Source organism: Halichoerus grypus, chromosome 5 (assembly GCF_964656455.1).
Source record: "Halichoerus grypus chromosome 5, mHalGry1.hap1.1, whole genome shotgun sequence".
Lineage (NCBI taxonomy): Eukaryota > Metazoa > Chordata > Mammalia > Carnivora > Phocidae > Halichoerus > Halichoerus grypus.
This window is the reverse complement of record NC_135716.1, coordinates 118435638-118453138: the sequence shown is the minus strand read 5'-3', so window position 1 is coordinate 118453138 and position 17501 is coordinate 118435638. Positions and strand designations below refer to the sequence as shown.

The 17501-nt window shown below is 38.3% G+C and overlaps 2 protein-coding genes across 16 annotated transcripts in view; one reads left to right on the top strand and one right to left on the bottom strand.

The window, feature by feature from the left end:
* SPATA1 (spermatogenesis associated 1) overlaps nucleotides 1-1541 on the top strand; it is a 49885-nt gene extending 48344 nt beyond the window's left edge. For all 5 annotated transcript variants that reach the window (XR_013448102.1, XM_078072820.1, XM_078072819.1 and 2 more), the window contains one exon: nucleotides 971-1541. Coding sequence is in view for 3 of the 5 variants with exons in the window: in XM_078072820.1 (XP_077928946.1) it covers nucleotides 971-1009 (39 nt within the window). In the remaining 2 variants the exon portion in view is untranslated. The remainder of the gene's footprint in view (nucleotides 1-970) is intronic.
* The window catches only part of CTBS (chitobiase), a 63385-nt gene that overhangs the window by 4043 nt on the left and 41841 nt on the right, over nucleotides 1-17501 (bottom strand). For all 11 annotated transcript variants that reach the window (XM_078072831.1, XM_078072829.1, XM_078072821.1 and 8 more), the window contains 3 exons: nucleotides 5652-5790; nucleotides 4688-4896; nucleotides 951-1119 (listed from right to left, as the gene is read on the bottom strand). In XM_078072831.1, the coding sequence (XP_077928957.1) occupies nucleotides 951-1119; nucleotides 4688-4896; nucleotides 5652-5790 (517 nt within the window). The remainder of the gene's footprint in view (nucleotides 1-950; nucleotides 1120-4687; nucleotides 4897-5651; nucleotides 5791-17501) is intronic.

Here is a 17501-nt window from a genome sequence, read left to right as displayed (position 1 = left end):
ACCAAAAGATATTGCAAGATTATCTAGAATGTTTAAGTAAATTTGTTTTTCAGAGCCTTTAAAGTTAATTATGTACTATTAAATATCCAGGTCTCAAACATAGTTGATAATGAGCCTTTTATTGATAGAATAGTTATCATCTCCTTTATGAAATAGTTTGGGAACACTGGATTAAATAATTGCTTTGTAACTGTAACATTTATTTTATTTTTAAATAGCATATGCATATGATCAGACTGTTAACTTGGATGTGATAAGGCTAGGTTTTAAGACTTTAAGACTTTATCTCTAAATTAAAAGGTTTTTATTAATCAACACTTAAATCAGGGCCAATTATCCCAGAAAATTTCACTTGAGTCCAAAAGATAGCAAGCAATTGTTTATTCAGTTGGCTGATGGGATACAAACCAAACTTCAGAAAGGCTAATGCAAAGCCCACATCATATGAATGACAGAAGTGACATCATTTTTAATATAGCATGGGCACTAATAATAAATGCCAAGTAAGACAGTCCTCTATCAATCATGCATAGTAGGTACTCACATTATAACTATCTTAGCTATTAAATTATTTAATGGTTATTTCAGCAAAAATATCCTGTCAAATTCTAGAAAAACAAATATCTCCTTCATGTAATTTTGGGACAAGAGTGTTGACTTGAAGTTAATAGTCAGCTGCTTGAGTCCCAACTAAATAATACCTTAATATAAGCAGTGCAATGAGAACTTAACGCTCATCATCTGATCTATAATAGAGGATTAATAATACACCTATCCCACAAGATTTTTAAAAGAATTAAGTGAAAACTTTAGAACGTGTAAACTTGAAAGCTCTCCAAATTAAGTGATATTCATGTTTCAAGGAAGCTTTATAAATGGAAAAGGTATACAAATGACTTAGAAATACTAAAATAATCTTATTGTTTAAGTGATCATTTGTGGATTCTTACCAGTTAATGTCTCTTTATAGGGAGCATTGGCTGCTGCAATACATTCTGACAAGACCTGACTTTGTTCATCATAAGACATCACAAAGAGAAAGTCACAAGCATCTGCAATTCCAGCATAATTATAGCACCTGTCTTTGCACTTTGGAGACCAAGTTACATCAAAGGTTACCTGCGGAAAAACACATGCCTTTTTATGTAACATGATCAAATATGATTATGTCCATTTTTTTGGTTATATATTTTCTTGCCTCATACTATCCAAGAAAAAAGACCTGTTTACATATATGAACATAGGGTTTGACACTTATAGAAATATAACAGTTCTAAGATGACTGAGCTAGATATATATTTGGACAGATACAACGACCAGGAGCAGGGCGCTGTGTAGAAAAGGAGTTTTAAACATAGGTGTAATGACAGTAGGGTGTAGTGGGGCCTCCAAGCAACTAGGCAGTAAAGAAAGCACGCTAAAAGAATTCAAATAATGTTTTTTTTAATGTTACAATTGTAATAGTTTTAGGGTGCCACAAACCATGCCCATATAAGATGGCAAACAATACATAAATGTGTGTGTTCTGACTGCTCCACCCACTGGTTGTTTCCCTGTCTCTGTCCCTCTTCTTGGGCCTCCCTATTCCCTGAGACACAATAACATTGAAATTAGAACAAATTAATAACTCTACAATGGCCTCTAAGTGTTCAAGTGAAAGGAAGAGTCACACGTCTCTCACTTCGAATCAAAAGCTAGAAATGATTAAGCTTAGTGAGGAAAGTTTGTCAAAAGCTGAGAAAGGCCAAAAGCTAGGCTTCTTGTGCCAAACAGCCAAGTTGTGAAAGAAAAAATTCTTGAAGGAATTAAAAGTGCTACTCCAGTGAACACATGTATTATAAGAAAGCATCAAAAACTAATGATGTAATGTATGGCGATTAACATAATAAAATAAAAAAATAAAAAATACTAAAAATTAAAAAAAAATAAGAAAGCAAAACAGCCATATTGCTGATATGGAAAAAGTTGTAGTGGTCTGGATGGAAGATCAAACCAGCCACAACATCCCCTTAAGCCATAGCCTAATCCAGAGAATAAGGCCTTAAATTCTCTGAAGGTTGGGAGAAGTAAGGAAGCTGCAAAAATAAGTTTGGAGCAACAGAGTTTGTTTCATCAGGTTTAAGGGAAGAAGTTTTCTCCATTAAAAAAAAAAAAAAGTGCAAGGTGAAGCAGCAAGTGCTGATATAGAAGCTGTGGTGAATTATAAGATCTAGCTAAGATAATTAATGAAGGTGGCTATACTAAACAACAGATTTTTAAGATACACAAAACAGCCTTCTATTGGAAGAAGATGCCATCTAGGACTTCCATACCTGGAAAGAAGTCAATGCCTGGCTTCAAGGCTTCATAGAACAGGCTGAGTCTCTTGTTAGGGGCTAAAGTAGCTAGTGGCTTTAAGTAGAAGCCATTTCTCATTGACCATTCTGAAAATCCTAGGCCCCTTAAGAATTATGTTAAATCTACTCTGCCTGTGCTCTATAAATGGAATAAAAAAGCTGGATGTGGGCACATCTGTTTACAACATGGTTTACTGAATGTTTTAAGCCCACTGTTAAGAGCTACTGAAGAAAGATTCCTTTCAAAATATGACTACTCATTGACAATGTACCTGGTCACTGAAGAGCTCTGATGGAGATAGACAATGAGATGCATGTTGTTTTCATGCTGGCTAACACAACATCCATTCTGCAGCCCATGGATCAAATAGTCATTCCAAATTTCAAATCTTATTATTTAAGAAACGTATTTAGTAGGACTACAGTTGCCACAGACAATGATTCCGTTGAAGGATCTGGGCAAAGTAAACTGAAAACCTGGGGCACCTGGGTGGCTCAGTTGGTTGAGCGACTGCCTTCGGCTCAGGTCATGATCCTGGAGTCCCTGGATCGAGTCCCGCATGGGGCTCCCTGCTCGGCAGGGAGTCTGCTTCTCCCTCTGACTCTCCCCCCCTCATGTGCTCTCTCTCTCTCAAATAAATAAATAAAAAATCTTTAAAAAAAGAAAGAAAGAAAACCTTCTGGAAAGGATTCACCATTCTATATGCCATTAAGAACATTTGTGATTCATGGGAAAAAAATCAAAATATTAACAGTAAGAGGAGTTTGGAACAGGACCTACCCTCATGGAGGGGTTTAAGACTTTCATGGAGGCAGTAACTGTAGATGTGGTAGACCTAGCAGGAGAACTAGAAGTAGAAGTAGAGCCTGAAGATGTGACTGAATGGCTGCTATCTCATGATAAAACTTTCACAGATGAGGAATTGCTTCTTATGAATGATCAAAGAAAGTGGTTTCTTGAGATGGAATCTACTCCTGGTGAAGATGCTATGAAGATCATTGAAATGACAACAAGAGATTTAGAAAATTACATACATTTAGTCAATAAAGCAGCAGCAAGATTTGAGAGAATGGACTCCAATTTTGGGAGAAGTTCTACTGTGGGTAAAATGCTATTTAAACAGCACTGCATGATACAAAGATATTGTTTGTGAAAGGAAGAGTCCATCAGTGCAGCAAACTTCGTTTTTGTTTTATTTTAAGAAATTGCCACAGCCTCCCCCACCTTTAGCAACCACCACCCTGGTCAGTCACAGCCATTAACATCAAGGCAAGACCCTTTCCCAGCAAAAAGATTACAACTTGCTGAAAAGCTCAGATGATGGTTAGCATTTTTAGCAATACAGTATTTTTTAATTAAGGTATTTACATTATTTTTCAGATGTAATACTATTGCACACTCAATAGACTATAGTAAAGAGTAAACATAACTTTATATGTACTAGAAAGCCAAAAAGTTCATTTGACTTGCTTCATTGCAGTGTGTGTGTGTGTGTGTGTGTGTTTAAAGACTTGGTTATTTTGGGGTGCCTGGGTGGCTCAGTCAGATAAGTGTCTGGCTCTTGATTTTGGCTCAGGTCATGATCTCAGGGTCATAAGATCAAGCCCTGGCACCAGGCTCTGTGCTGAGCATGGAGCCTACTTAAGATTCTCTCTGCTCCTCCCTTTGCCCCTCCCCTGCCTGCTTGCATGCATGCATGCTCTCAAAAAAAGGAAAAAGAAAAGAAAGAAAAGAAAGACTTGGTTATCTTAATATGTGGTCAGGTTTGAGATCACTGATCCAGGGCCACATTATCTTTTATTACCCATATATTGCCTGGCAAGATGCCTTCTGCTGTGATCTTCTGCTCTAATCATGCTCACTATGGCAATGGGGAAGGCTTTGTCATAGCTCTGTCAAATTATGTGGAGTTAGTACTTAGAGCTTTCTTGGACGTCAGGTGCTTTACAAGTAATTCAGAGCCTATGAAGTGAGTGAGACACTTCCCCAGAACTATGTCTACTCTTAGGCAAGAGCTATTTCTGTCCTGCCCTAGTGAAAGCAGGGCTGGACAGCTAAGCACTTCCTGATTCTTGCTGATCCAGTTGCCTATTTAGTATCTCTAACCCTGCTGCAAGGCAAGTAGGGAGAACAATCTCATTGCTGTGTCTTCATATGGACAGAGAACAGAGCACCTTAAAATTCTATAAAACTCTAATAAGAACCTCAAAAGTTCAGAAAACATTTTTAGGATATATGTGCTGAAATTCTCTCCTACTCAGTAAAGCTGAGATTCTATTAGTCACACTTTCATGAATACATTTTGATAGGGAAAATAAGGAGATCCAAAAAATAACAAATGAACTTTTACCTGTGATCCCTTAATTTCACGATGGAAAGAGTCTGTGGTTTCTTTGACTAAAGTGGTTAATGCATAATATTCCGGTGATAAACAATTAGCTTCTTGCTCTATGTCTATATTAATTCCATCCATATATTGTGTTTTGGCCAACTTAACTTTTTGAGCTATCCAGGATGCTCTGAAAATAGGATCAGTGATATTCTTTAAGGGTGCATCTCCTATGGAAGAAATATACATCTTTTGTGCATATATGCTTTTTGCAGTTTAATGACATTTATTTCACAAAACCTTTAAAACATCTCATTATTTTGGAATACTTAGCCCCCAACTTAAGTTTTTGAAGTAGAGAAATAATATACTGAAATAATAGAAAGTCATTACTCAATCTCCAAAATAACCATTATGAATAATTAGTAATATAATTCTCAAATTAGAAGTAGAAATTGAAGACTATGACTAACTAAAAGTCATCATGCTAATTAGGATTCACATTTTGCTCAACATCATAGTGGCTTATTATTTTTTTTTTTAAGATTTTATTTATTTATCTGAGAGGGAGAATGAGAGAGAGAGAGAGCGCATGGTGGTGGGGGAGGGTCAGAGGGAGAAGCAGACTCCCCGCAGAGCGGGGAGCGTGGGACTTGATCCCAGGACTCCAGAGTCAGAACCTGAGCCAAAGGCAGACGCTTAACGACTGAGCCACCCAGGCGCCCTATAGTTATTTTAACTATCTCTCCCACTGCCCCTGCTTGTGTTCCCTCTCTTGCTGTCTCTCTCTCTCTCTGACAAATAAATAAATAAAATCTTTAAAAAAAAACTATCTGTGAAATGAATTAGGATATAAGATTAATTTTAGGATGATAAAAAATTTACCAGATAAACATGAAAAGGGAATTATTTGGAAAGTCAAGATGGCAAACAATGCAAGTAAATACCAATTGGCTGGACACATCTGGTAAAAACTGTAACTCACCTTTTAGCACTACTCTGGCTCCATGTGAATGAGCATAACACATAAGTTCTGGGTCATATTTTCCAAAAATCACCACAGTTGTAATCTGTGACCAATCATAAAATTTCCAAGTTTTATTTCCAACATCAAAAACAAAAACCTGCCAAAACAGCAAAGATAAGCATCATCACTTAAACCAAGAAGAATACAATGCTGACCACCCAAAATAACATTAAACACTGATCATATGCCAGGCATTAAGAGTACAACAAACAAGACATAGGTGTCCTAATATAAATGGTGGTGGGAAAAATTAGCCAGGCCTCAAAAGTAGGGCTAGGAAGAAATAGTGGAAAGAGCCAAGACCTGGAGGCAGAGAAAACATGGTGATTGCATAAGTAAGTATTAGGTATAGCTGACACCTTGAATTTGGCAGGAGATAGCAATAAAGAACCAAAGAGTGGTAGGCAGGGTTAAGTTATAAAAGGCCTTGTAAGCCCTCTTGAGAAATTAGTACATTATCCTGAGGGAAAGCGTTTTAAAAGGAGAATGTATACATTTTAGGTATGCATTTATATATACATTTTAGAAAAATACCTTCAGCTGAAGTGGGAACAGAGGCTAAAACTGAAAGAATAACTAAGAGGAAAGCTGTTAGAAGAATCTATGCAGGAGATGATGATGACCTCAAATTAAACTTGTAGAAAGGCAGAGATAAATAAGATACATGAACAGATATGGAAGATCCTAAGGGCAAAATTAACAGGACTTTGTTACTAATGAATGAGTAAAGTAAGAGAAAGGGAGGTTGATTAGTACTTGTTTCTGGCTGCTGCAGATGGAGCTACTCCATCTATACAAATATACCAGATCCTGCATTTACTATGAATGGTTTTTGGCGAGACAGACTTCTTAGAATAGTTCTAAGGTGGTAGATGTTATGTTTCACCAGTATCCCCCCCACCCCCGCCCAGATAATTCTAGAAGCACAGAAGTCTCATCATTTTATTCCAAATAAGGTGTTAATTCATTGATTTAGCGAATATTTATTGAATTTCAGTAAGGTTTAGGGAATGTATATTGCTAGACATTAGTGACAGAAGTTAAAGAGACTAGGTCCATGAGCTGTTCAATTACAAGAGTGTTAAGGGCTGCATGAGAATGCAGGCATCCATGACAGCATATAAAGGGGGCCTGCTACGCTGATAGGGCAGGAAAACAGAACTACACACTTTGGGGGAAAACTGAAATCTGAGCAATGACCTAGACACGATGCAGGGTTACCTATAAACAAAAAGAGCATTCTCAGCAGAGGGAACAAAGGAGGGCAAATGTCTCAATACCTCAGAAGAATTCTGAATTTCTGGAACCAAAAGAATATCAATGTGGCTGGAGCACAGAAATCCTAAAAGTACATGAAATCAGATAAAACTAGTAAGGTAGGTAGTGACAAGATCAAGTAGGGCTTTGTAGATCACTGGGGATTTTGTATTTTATCCTGAGATGAATGGGCAACCATTAGTGTTTTAAGCAGAGGAGGGACATAAGATTTGCATTAACAAATGAGAAAGGGGGAGAGATCAGTAATCCCTGGGTCACTGTAAGGAGAATGGATGGGTGAGGGGTGGGAGAGAACTAGGTATAAGAGTTAAACCAGACATTTCTTAATTTTCTTATTTTCCTTACATTTTTATTTTTTACTTTTCCGAATTAACTATGCATAACCCATTTTTCTCCTAGGCAATTGCCCACTAAAATAAAAAGTAGAGAATGTGAAATTGGAATGGCCCGTTGTTTTGAAGGTTTTAGACTCATATTTCCATCACAAACCTTATCCCCTATTTTTTTTTTAAAGATTTTATTTTTATTTATTTATTTGAGAGAGAGAGTGAGAGAGAGAGAGAGCACAAGAGGGGGGAGCGGGAGAGGGAGAAGCAGACTCCCTGCTGAGCAGGGAGCCCGATGCGGGACTCGATCCCGGGACTCCAGGATCATGACCTGAGCCGAAGGCAGTCGCTTAACCAACTGAGCCACCCAGGCGCCCCACCTTATCCCCTATTTTAATTCTGATAATTAAGATTGAATTTGTTTAGATTGTTTAAGTTTGTATACTGAGAGCTTGTGATATAATAGAAATCCTAAAAATATAACTGGATGAATGCACTGAAAATATAAGGGTGAAAAGAGCAATGTAGTCTAATCTGTGTTTGAAGAATATAGGTCAGTAGCAAAAAAGACCATTTACCATGAACAGATGAATGAACAAAATTTTGCTTCTTTGAATAATTGATTTTCCAAATGCCCAGAGAGGTATTGGGAGCTACAGTAAATAAGTCAGATGTTTGGTTTCCACACTAAGTAGGTTCTTTACAAACACTTTACCACCTTTACTTCTTCTCCTAAGCAATGTATATATACCTTTTTACTGGCATTTAAATGCCTCTGCTTCAAAATCTGTTAGATTAAGAACTGGAAATTGTCCCAGTCTTTAAAAAAGATTTGCCCTTGGGACTGTGTTAGTTTTAAAAATAAAACTGCCAGTTATTTTACCAGCAAAAAACTGAGTTTATTTAGGAATAGCAGAGAATTACAATCCAGGACAAGCAAGCTATGGCAATAGCATTGGTAAATCTGCAGAACAAAGGAAAGGAATGCTCTTTTACAGAGGAAAGGGGGAAATTGAGAAGGCTATTATAAATAAAGTCAATTAGAGTAAACTAGAAACTTGAAATATAGTGGTTTTTCATTGGCTGAGTTGTGACAGTCTCTAATTACCTGGGCTTTACTGAGGGAGGAAGAAATCCTTCTTGCTGAGAATAGTAAAGTAGTATTCACGTGCAAGGTACCCCTGCTTTTTCTTTGGGTACCTTTTTGGGTCTGCAATTGATGAGTGGCAGGATGTGACAGCGCCCCCTGTTGGCCTCCCAACTCCATTTTAAATGAGGTTTCCTTTTGTTAATTTTCACATTTCCCACTTTTGATCTTTTTTTGAAAACATCACTGATCAAGAGGGAAGTTTTCCACATTTAGTGGTTTTGTCCCTCAGTACCAGGAAGGATCTTCCCCTGGTTGTCACATCCTATATTGGAGGGAAAGTACTTCTATGTTACTCACATTTGATTAGGAGGGAGAAACTCTCAGGTACTCCCAGCTAAAGTAGTATCTACTCAAGGTCCTAGGTGTTGGAAATCATCTCGAAGGGTTGAGCCAGCATCACATTAATGGAGACAACATTTTTTTAAAGTCTAACAGGCAACAAAATAAACAAATATACAAAACAGAAGTAACATACCAATTCCAAATTGTATAATAGTTCTAAACCAGGACTCTAGGTCTGGAAGTAGACACTGAAATATTTATTGACACTTATTCCAACTTATGGGAGAAAGATTCTATGAAGGCAAACCTGGAGCCATGTATGCCTCCTGGCAGGCTCCACTTAAAGAGACCATGAACACAGAATCATAAATACTACAAGACCACACTAAAAGACTTAACTGAGGCATCTTGAGAAGTTACAGTGCAGATATAAACATGAAGCAATAGCTGATGAACTTTTTGCAAAACAGCACAACCTCAAAGATGTTTTACAATAGTATTGTTACCTCAAAAGACTGTTTGGAATCAAATGTATTATTGAAAATACAGTCTGTGGTTGCAAAATCAGAAACCATGAATCTGGATAAGAATCCAAAATCAGTTAATAGTTCAGATGAAGGACTTTTATGAATTCTGAACTTTCTAACCCTTCAAAAATAAAGCAAGTGAAAAACTAATTTGTCCCAGGATCATGATGAAGCTGTTTCCAAAAAGCTATAATCAAAAGAAGAGGTTTCTGCCTTCCACAAGGGCTTGGGAAGTGCAGAGGAGGTGTTGTCTTCCCACAAAAAAGAAGCATCAATGGTGAGGAAAAGGTATACAGGCCTGGTCCAGACATCTTGGGAAATCTGTCTCATCAGATATCATCTGCTTCAATTCCAGGAAATCTTTACTTTCATGTCATCAGATGGTGTGCAGGCCCAGTTATGGTTTGGTGCTTTCTTTAGGTGTGTTACATGAATCCAAGAGTCTATTCCCTGGAGTTTCGTGGCACAAGGGTTGGTTTGCAGTTCCTGATAAGGGTCTTCCCAGTGAGGCAGAAGACTTTTTATGGAGGTGTTTTTCATCCCACAAAATCTCTTGAGAGTGCATTGTGATAAGATTGCTCTACCTAAGTATGCTTATTTTTGAGCCCTGATGATGACCGAAAGACTGAAAGAACAGACTCTCCACAGCTAAATATAAAAGAAGAGGGCACATCAAAGAGGGTAGGAAGGATGGAGATGTGGTCAGGAGCCAATCTGACCCACAGGACTGTCCATGGGAGGGAGGGTTGCCATAGGTACAGGTAGCAGTGGGGAGCAGACCCCATACCAGGCAACCCGGGCACAGGGAACCCACATTGGGAAGACAAATCCCCATAACATTTGGCTTTGAAAATGGGAGGGGCCAAATTTCATGAGTTCTTACAATCAAAGGGGATTAATACCTGGAATTTAAAAAAATCAGCTGGCTTGGCTCTGAGAGAGCCAGAAGGCAATAGGAAACTGAGTTCTCACCCTTAAAGAGACAGCACACCAAACGGCCCCTCTAAGACACAGCATAGAGCAGCAGTTTGAAAAACACCAGGGGTATACAAGAAGGAGATTTACTTAATAATAGTGTGTGTTGGAGGGGCAGGGATCTTTGGGCGACTTTAACAACAAAAGAGCTGGTAGGTGCCATTTCCCTCCCCTAGTCTAGATACACAGACAACTGCAGAAGACAGTGCTGTGGGAACACTCTCTACCTAGCTTGCTAACAGCATGCCTCACCTCCACGTTCTTCTGTAGATCTGCCCCTCCACAAACTGGCTGGCCTTGGCAGGTTTCCTGGGTGGCTGCAGCTCTTCTCCCACTTTGGACCAGCACAGACCTTGCTGGCACCATGCATCCTGCCCCCACATTCTCCTGCAGACCTTCCCCCTCCAATACAACCTTAGCCCAAGTGCATCTAAAGTGCCACAAACGTGGAAGTCTACAAGCAGCCCCAACAGGGGCCAGCATCACTCCAAAATGACTCCTGCCCTTGGGAGAGGGGAAGATAACTACACAGACCAGTCCAACTGCAGCCCCAGCAGTAGGCTAGGGGCAGACATCTGATGGCCCTGGCCACCAAACAAAGCTTCTCAGGGGACCACACAGGAAAAGTGTCCTATAGTTCCATGCTACTGCATCCCTGGAAAACACCTGGTCAAACTCAACTCAAGCCAAAGGCAGCCCCAGACTAACCCTCTAACAACACAGGTACTAAGCTCTGCCCACAACAGGCAAAAAGAGCCATTGCAGATGACTGGACTGAAGGCAAACACAGCTGAGCCACAATAGCAGGGTGCATACAACACACATAGGAGGCATCCCTGAAGCACCAGCTTCTGGTGAACAGGGGACATGGCACTGCAGAGCACCACAGAACCTCTTATTCATAAGGCCACTACTTTCAAGAGCAAGAAATGTAGCTGACTTTCCTAACACAGGAACTGACACAAAGAGTTAGTCAAAATGAGGAGAGGAATATGTCCCAAATGAAAGAACAGGACAAAACCACAGGAAGAGAGCTAAATGAAACAGATAAGTAATATGCCTGATAGAGAATTTAAAGTGTCATAAAGATACTCACTGGACTCGAGAAAAGAGTGAAGGACCTCTGTCAGACCCTCAACAAAGAGACAGAAAACATCAAAAAGAACGAATCAGGTTCTTTTATCTAAGTTCTAATAAGAACTCAATAACAAATTAAAAAACACTAGAGGGAATAAATAGTAAAGTAGAAGAAACAGAAGAATAGATCAGTGACCTGGAGGACAGAGTAATAGAAAGCAATCAAGCTGAACAGGAGACTAAATAAGTAAATAAATAAATAAAATAACCCAAAATGAAAATAGATGAAAGGGGACTCAACAACACCATCAAGCATAATAACGTTTGCATTATAGGATCCCAGAAGGAGAAGAGAGAGAAAAGGGGACAGAAAATGTATTTGAAGAATAGTTTAAAACTTCCTGAATCTTGGGAAGAAAACAGATATCCAGATGTAGGAGGCACAGAGAGCCCCCAACAAAATCAAGCCAAGGAGGTCCACATCAAGACACACAGTAATTAAAATGGTAAAAAGGAATGGTCAACAGAGAATTTTAAATGTAGCAAGAGCAAACAGTTACATACAAGGGAAATCCCATAAGGTTATCAGCTGATTTTTCAGCAGAAACTTTGCAGGCCAGAGAAGAGCGGCATGATATATTCAAAGTGCTAAAAAACAAACAAAACCTGCAATCAAGAATACTCTATCCGCAAGGTTTTCATTCAGAATAGAAGGAAAGATAGTTTCCCAGACAAACAAAAGTTGAAGGAATTCATCACCACTACTCTAGTGCTATAGAAATAGGAAATGTTAAAGGGGACTCTTTGAGTGGAAAGGGTAAGAAAAATAGGAAACACAAAATCAGTAAAATTAAGTATATCTATAAAAATCAGTCAAGGAATTCACAAAATAAAAGGATGTAAAGTAGGATACCATATACTGAAAACATGAAGGGGAGAAGAGTAAAAATTTAGTGCTTTCAGAATGGATTCAAACTTAAGTGACTATCCACTTAATATAGACTGATATATGCCTAAGATGTTATATATAAACCTAATTGTAACCAAATCAACAACCAGAAATAGATATACAAAAAATAAAGAGAAAGGAATCCAAGTATATCATTAAAGAAAGCCAGCAAACTGTGGGGGAAGAGAGCAAGAGAAGAAAGGAACAGAAAACAACTACAAAAACAACTGAAAAACAAGTAACAAAATGGCAATAAGTACATACCTATCAATAATTACTTTGAATGTAAATGGACTAAAGGCTCCAATCAAAAGACATAAGGTGACAGAATGGATAAAAAGCAAGGCCCAGGGTGCATGGGTGGCTCAGTCAGTTGAGCATCTGACTCTTGATCTCAGCCCACATTGGGCTCCACACTGAGCATGGAGCCTACCAAAAAAAAAAAAAAAGCAAGACCCATCTCTATGCTTCCTACAAGGGACTCATTTTAGACATAAAGACACATGCAGATTGAAAATGAAGGGATGGACAAGTATTTCTCATTCAAATGGAAAAGAAAGCTGAGGTATCAATACTTACATCAGACAAAAGATTTTAAAACAAAGACTATAACAAGAGATAAAGACACTATATAATAATAAAAGGGACAATCCCACAAGAAGATATAACAAATGTAAACATTTATGCACCCAACAAGAGAGCACTCAGATACATAAAGCAGCTAATAACAAACGAAGTAATCAGTAGCGATGCAATAATAGGAAGGGACTTTAACACCCTACTTATATCAATGGATAGATTATCTAAACAGAATCAATGAAACAGTGGCTTTGAATGACACATTGAACCAGACAGATCTAATATATTCAGAATATTCCATCCTAAAACAGCAGAATACACATTCTTTTCAAGGGCACATGAAACATTCTCCAGGATAAATCACATGTGAGGCCACAAAATAAGTCAACAAATTCAAAAAGATAGAAGTCATACCATGCATCTTTTCTGATCACAATGCTATGAAACTAGAAATCAACCACAAGAAAAAATACCACAAATACATGGAGGTAATACAATATGCTACTAAACAATGAGAGGGTCAACCAAGAAATCAAAGAGGAAATAAAATACATGGAGACAAATGAAAATGAAAACACAACCATCTAAAATCTTTGGGATGCAGCAAAAGCTGTTCTCAGAGGAAATTTTAGAGCAACAGAGGCTTGTCTCAATAAGAAAAATCTCAAACAACCTAACTTTACACCTAAAGGAGCTAGAAAAAGAACAAAGCAAACCCAAAACCAGTAGAAGGATGGACATAATAAAAATTAGAGCTGATCAATGAAATCAGGAGCCACTACTTTGAAAAGATAAACAAAATTAATAAACTTTAGCCAAAACTATCAAAAAAAAAGAAAGAAAAGACTCAAAATCAGAAATAAAAGAGAAGTAACAACCAGCAACACAGAAATATAATATATGACAAAAATTGGGACAACCTAGAAGAAATAGATAAATTCCTAGAGACATATAACCTCCTGAAACTGAATTAGAAAGAAATAGAAAATTTGAACAGACTGATTACCAGCAATGAAGTTGAGTCAGTAATCAAAAAATGCCCAACAAAAATCCAGGATCAGATGGCTTCACAGGTGAATTCTACCAAACATTTAAAGAAGAGTTAATATCTATTCCTCTCAAACTATTCCAAAAAATAAAAGAGGAAAGACAGCTTCCAAATTCATTCAATGAGGCCAACATTACCCAGATACCCAAACCAGACAAAGACACTACAAAAAAAGAAAGAAAGAAAAGAAAGAAAAGAAAGAAAGAAAGAAAGAAAGAAAGAAAGAAAACAAACTACAGGCCAATATCTCTGGTAAACATAGATGCAAAAAATCCTCAACAAACTATTAGCAAACCAAATCCAACAATACATTAAAAAAATCATTCCCCAGAATCAAATGGGATTTATTCCTGGGCTAGAAGAGTGATTCAGTGTTCACAAATCAATCAACATGATACATCACATCAACAAGAGAAGGGATAAAAACCATATGATCATTTCAATAGATTCAGAAAATGCATTCAGCAAAGTACAACATCCATTCAACTGAAAACAAATTTAGAGGGAAAATATCTCAAAAAATAAAGGCTATATGAGAAAAACCCACAGCTAACATCATATTCAATGGTGAAAAACTGAGAGCTTTCCCCCTAAGATCAGGAACAAGACAAGGATGTTCACACTCCCCGCTTTTAGTCAACATAGTTCTGGAAGTCCTAGCCACGGCAATCGGACAAGAAAAAGAAATAAAAAGGAATCCAAGTTGGTAAAGAAGATCTAAAACTGTTACTATTTGCAGATGACATAATACTATATATAGAAAACCCTAAAAACTTCACCAAAAAAGCCACTATAAGTGATAAATGAATTCAGTAAGATTTCAGGATGTAAAATCAATAGAGAAATCCATTACATTTCTATACACTAATGAAGTAGCAGAAAGAGAAATTAAGAAAACAATCCCATTTACAATTGCACCAAAAATAATAAAATACCTAGGAATAAACTTATCCAAGGAGGTGAAAGACCTATACTCTGAAAACTATAAAACAATGATGAAAGAAATGAAGACAACACAAATTGAAAGATATCCCATGCTCATAGCTTGGAAGAACCAATATTGTTAAAATGTCCATACTACCCAAAGCAATCTACAGATTTAATGCAATCCCCATCAAAATACCAACAGCATTTTTCAAAGAACTAGAATAATACTAAAATTTCTATGGAACCACAAAAGACCTCAAATAGCCAATGTAATCTTGAAAAAAAGAACAAAACTGGAGGTATCCCAATCCTACATTTCAAGATATATTGCAAAGCTACAGTAATCAAAACAGTATGGTACTGGCACAAAAATAGACACATAGATCAGTGGAACAGAATAATAGAGCCCAGAAATAAACCCACAATTATATAGACATTAATCTTTGACAAAGGAGGCAAGAATATGCAATGGGAAAAAGACGGTCTCTTCAACAAATGATATTGGGAAAATTGGACAGCTACATGCAAAATAATGAAACCAGACCATTTTCTCATATCATACAGAAAAATAAACTGAAATGGATAAAATGTAAGACCTGAAACCATAAAAATCCTAGAGGAGAATACAGGCAGTAATTTCTCTGATATTGGTCGTAGTAACATTTTTCTAGATAGATCTCCTGAAGCAAGAGGATAAAAGCAAAAATATACTATTGGGACTACATCAAAATAAGAAGCTTCTGCACATAGAAGGAAATAATCAACAAAACTAAAAGGCAACCTACTGAATGGGAGAAGATATTTGCAGATGATATATCTGATAAAGGGTTGGTATCCAAATTATATAAAGAACTTATACAATTCAACACCAAAACCCCAAATAATCCAATTAAAAATGGGCAGAAGACATGAGCAGACACTTCTCCAAAGACGACTTTCAGATGGCCAACAGACACATGAAAAGATGCTCAACATCACTAATCATCAGGGAAATGCAAAACAAAACCACAATGAGATATCACCTCACACTTGTCAGAATGGCAAAAATCAAAAACACAAGAAACAAGTGTTGGTGAGGCTGTGGAGGAAAAGGAACCCTCATGCACTCTTCGTGGGGAAGCAAACTGGTGCAGCCACTGTGGAAAACTGTATGGAGCTTCTTCGAAAAATTAAAAATAGAACTTCCCTAGGATGTAGCAGTTCCACTACTGGGTATTTACCCAAAGAATATAAAAATACTAATTCAAAAAGATATATGCAACCCCATGTTTATTACAGCATTATCTACTACAATAGCCAAATTATAGAAGAAGCCCAAGTATCCATCGATAGATGAATGAATAAAGAAGGTGTAGTGTGTACACACACACACACGTATACGTGTACACACACACACACACACACTGGAATATTATTCCACCATCAAAAAGAATGATATCTTGCCATTTGCAACAACATGGATGGATCTAAAGGGTATAATGCTAAGGGAAATAAGTCAGAGAAAGATAAATACCATATGATTTCACTCATATGTGGAATTTAAGAAACAAAGAAAAAAAAGACAAAAAAAATCCCTGGTAAATAGAGACCAGAGAATAAAGATGGCGGAGCAGTAGGGGACCCTATTCCAACTGGTCCCCTGAATTGAGCTGGATATCTACTAGACCACTCTGAACACCCACCAAATCAGCCCGAGATGTAAGAAGATATATCTGGATCTCTACAAACAAATATCGCAGGCGGTTGGTTTCAAGGTATGAAGTGGGGAGCCGTGATTCCACAGGCACATATCTGAAGATAAATGGAAGAGGGAGGGAGCCGTGGGGATCCTGCACTGCTGGTGAGCGAAAGCCTCCCGCGCTGGGGATGGGGCACAGACTCGCAGACAGGTAGCGGCGGGGAAAGGATGTTAGGGCAGCCCCCCAAGCTGAAACCTGGAGGGGCGGGGCTGTGCTTGTGAACTGGGGGTGCCTGGCTGTTTTAGAAGCACAAAGGGCAGAGATGAGCCCCGATCTGGAGGCAAGGACTGGGAGTGCTGCTGAGGGGCGCAAAACCCAGGACGCTGCAGTTTATAGCAGCACAGACAGAAATGGAGATAGTGTGGCCTGGAGAGCTCACTGAGGAACAGACTGTGATCTCTCTGTTCTGAGGCAGAGGGTTGGAAACGATCTCTTCTGCTCTGACTCTCAGAAGAGACGCGGAAAGCCTCCAGAGAACAAAAGCCCCCCATAAACAGTTTTCACTGAGCCCATCCCCCACCACAGGGGGCAGAGCAACTCTGCCCAAACAGGGTTGCCTGAGTAACAGCGAGGCAGGCCCCTCCCCCAGAAGATAGGCTGGGAGAACAAGAGGCCGACAACCCTAAGGTCCCTATAAAACAGGTGCATCTTGCTTGGGTTGTGGTCAATAATTTGGACTCTGTACATTCCCTCAACCACCCCTCAACAGAATGACTAGGAGGAGGAACCCCCAAAATAGGAAAGACTCAGAGACTGTGACTTCTGCCACAGATTTACAAATGGATACAGATACAATCAAGATGTCGGAGATGGACTTCAGGGTAGCAATTACGAAGACAATAGCTGGAATGGAGAAATCGATAATGGCAACACAGAGTCTCTAAGGGCAGAAATGAAAGCTGAATCGGCAGAACTTAAAAATGCTATCAGTGAGATTCAATCTAAACTAGA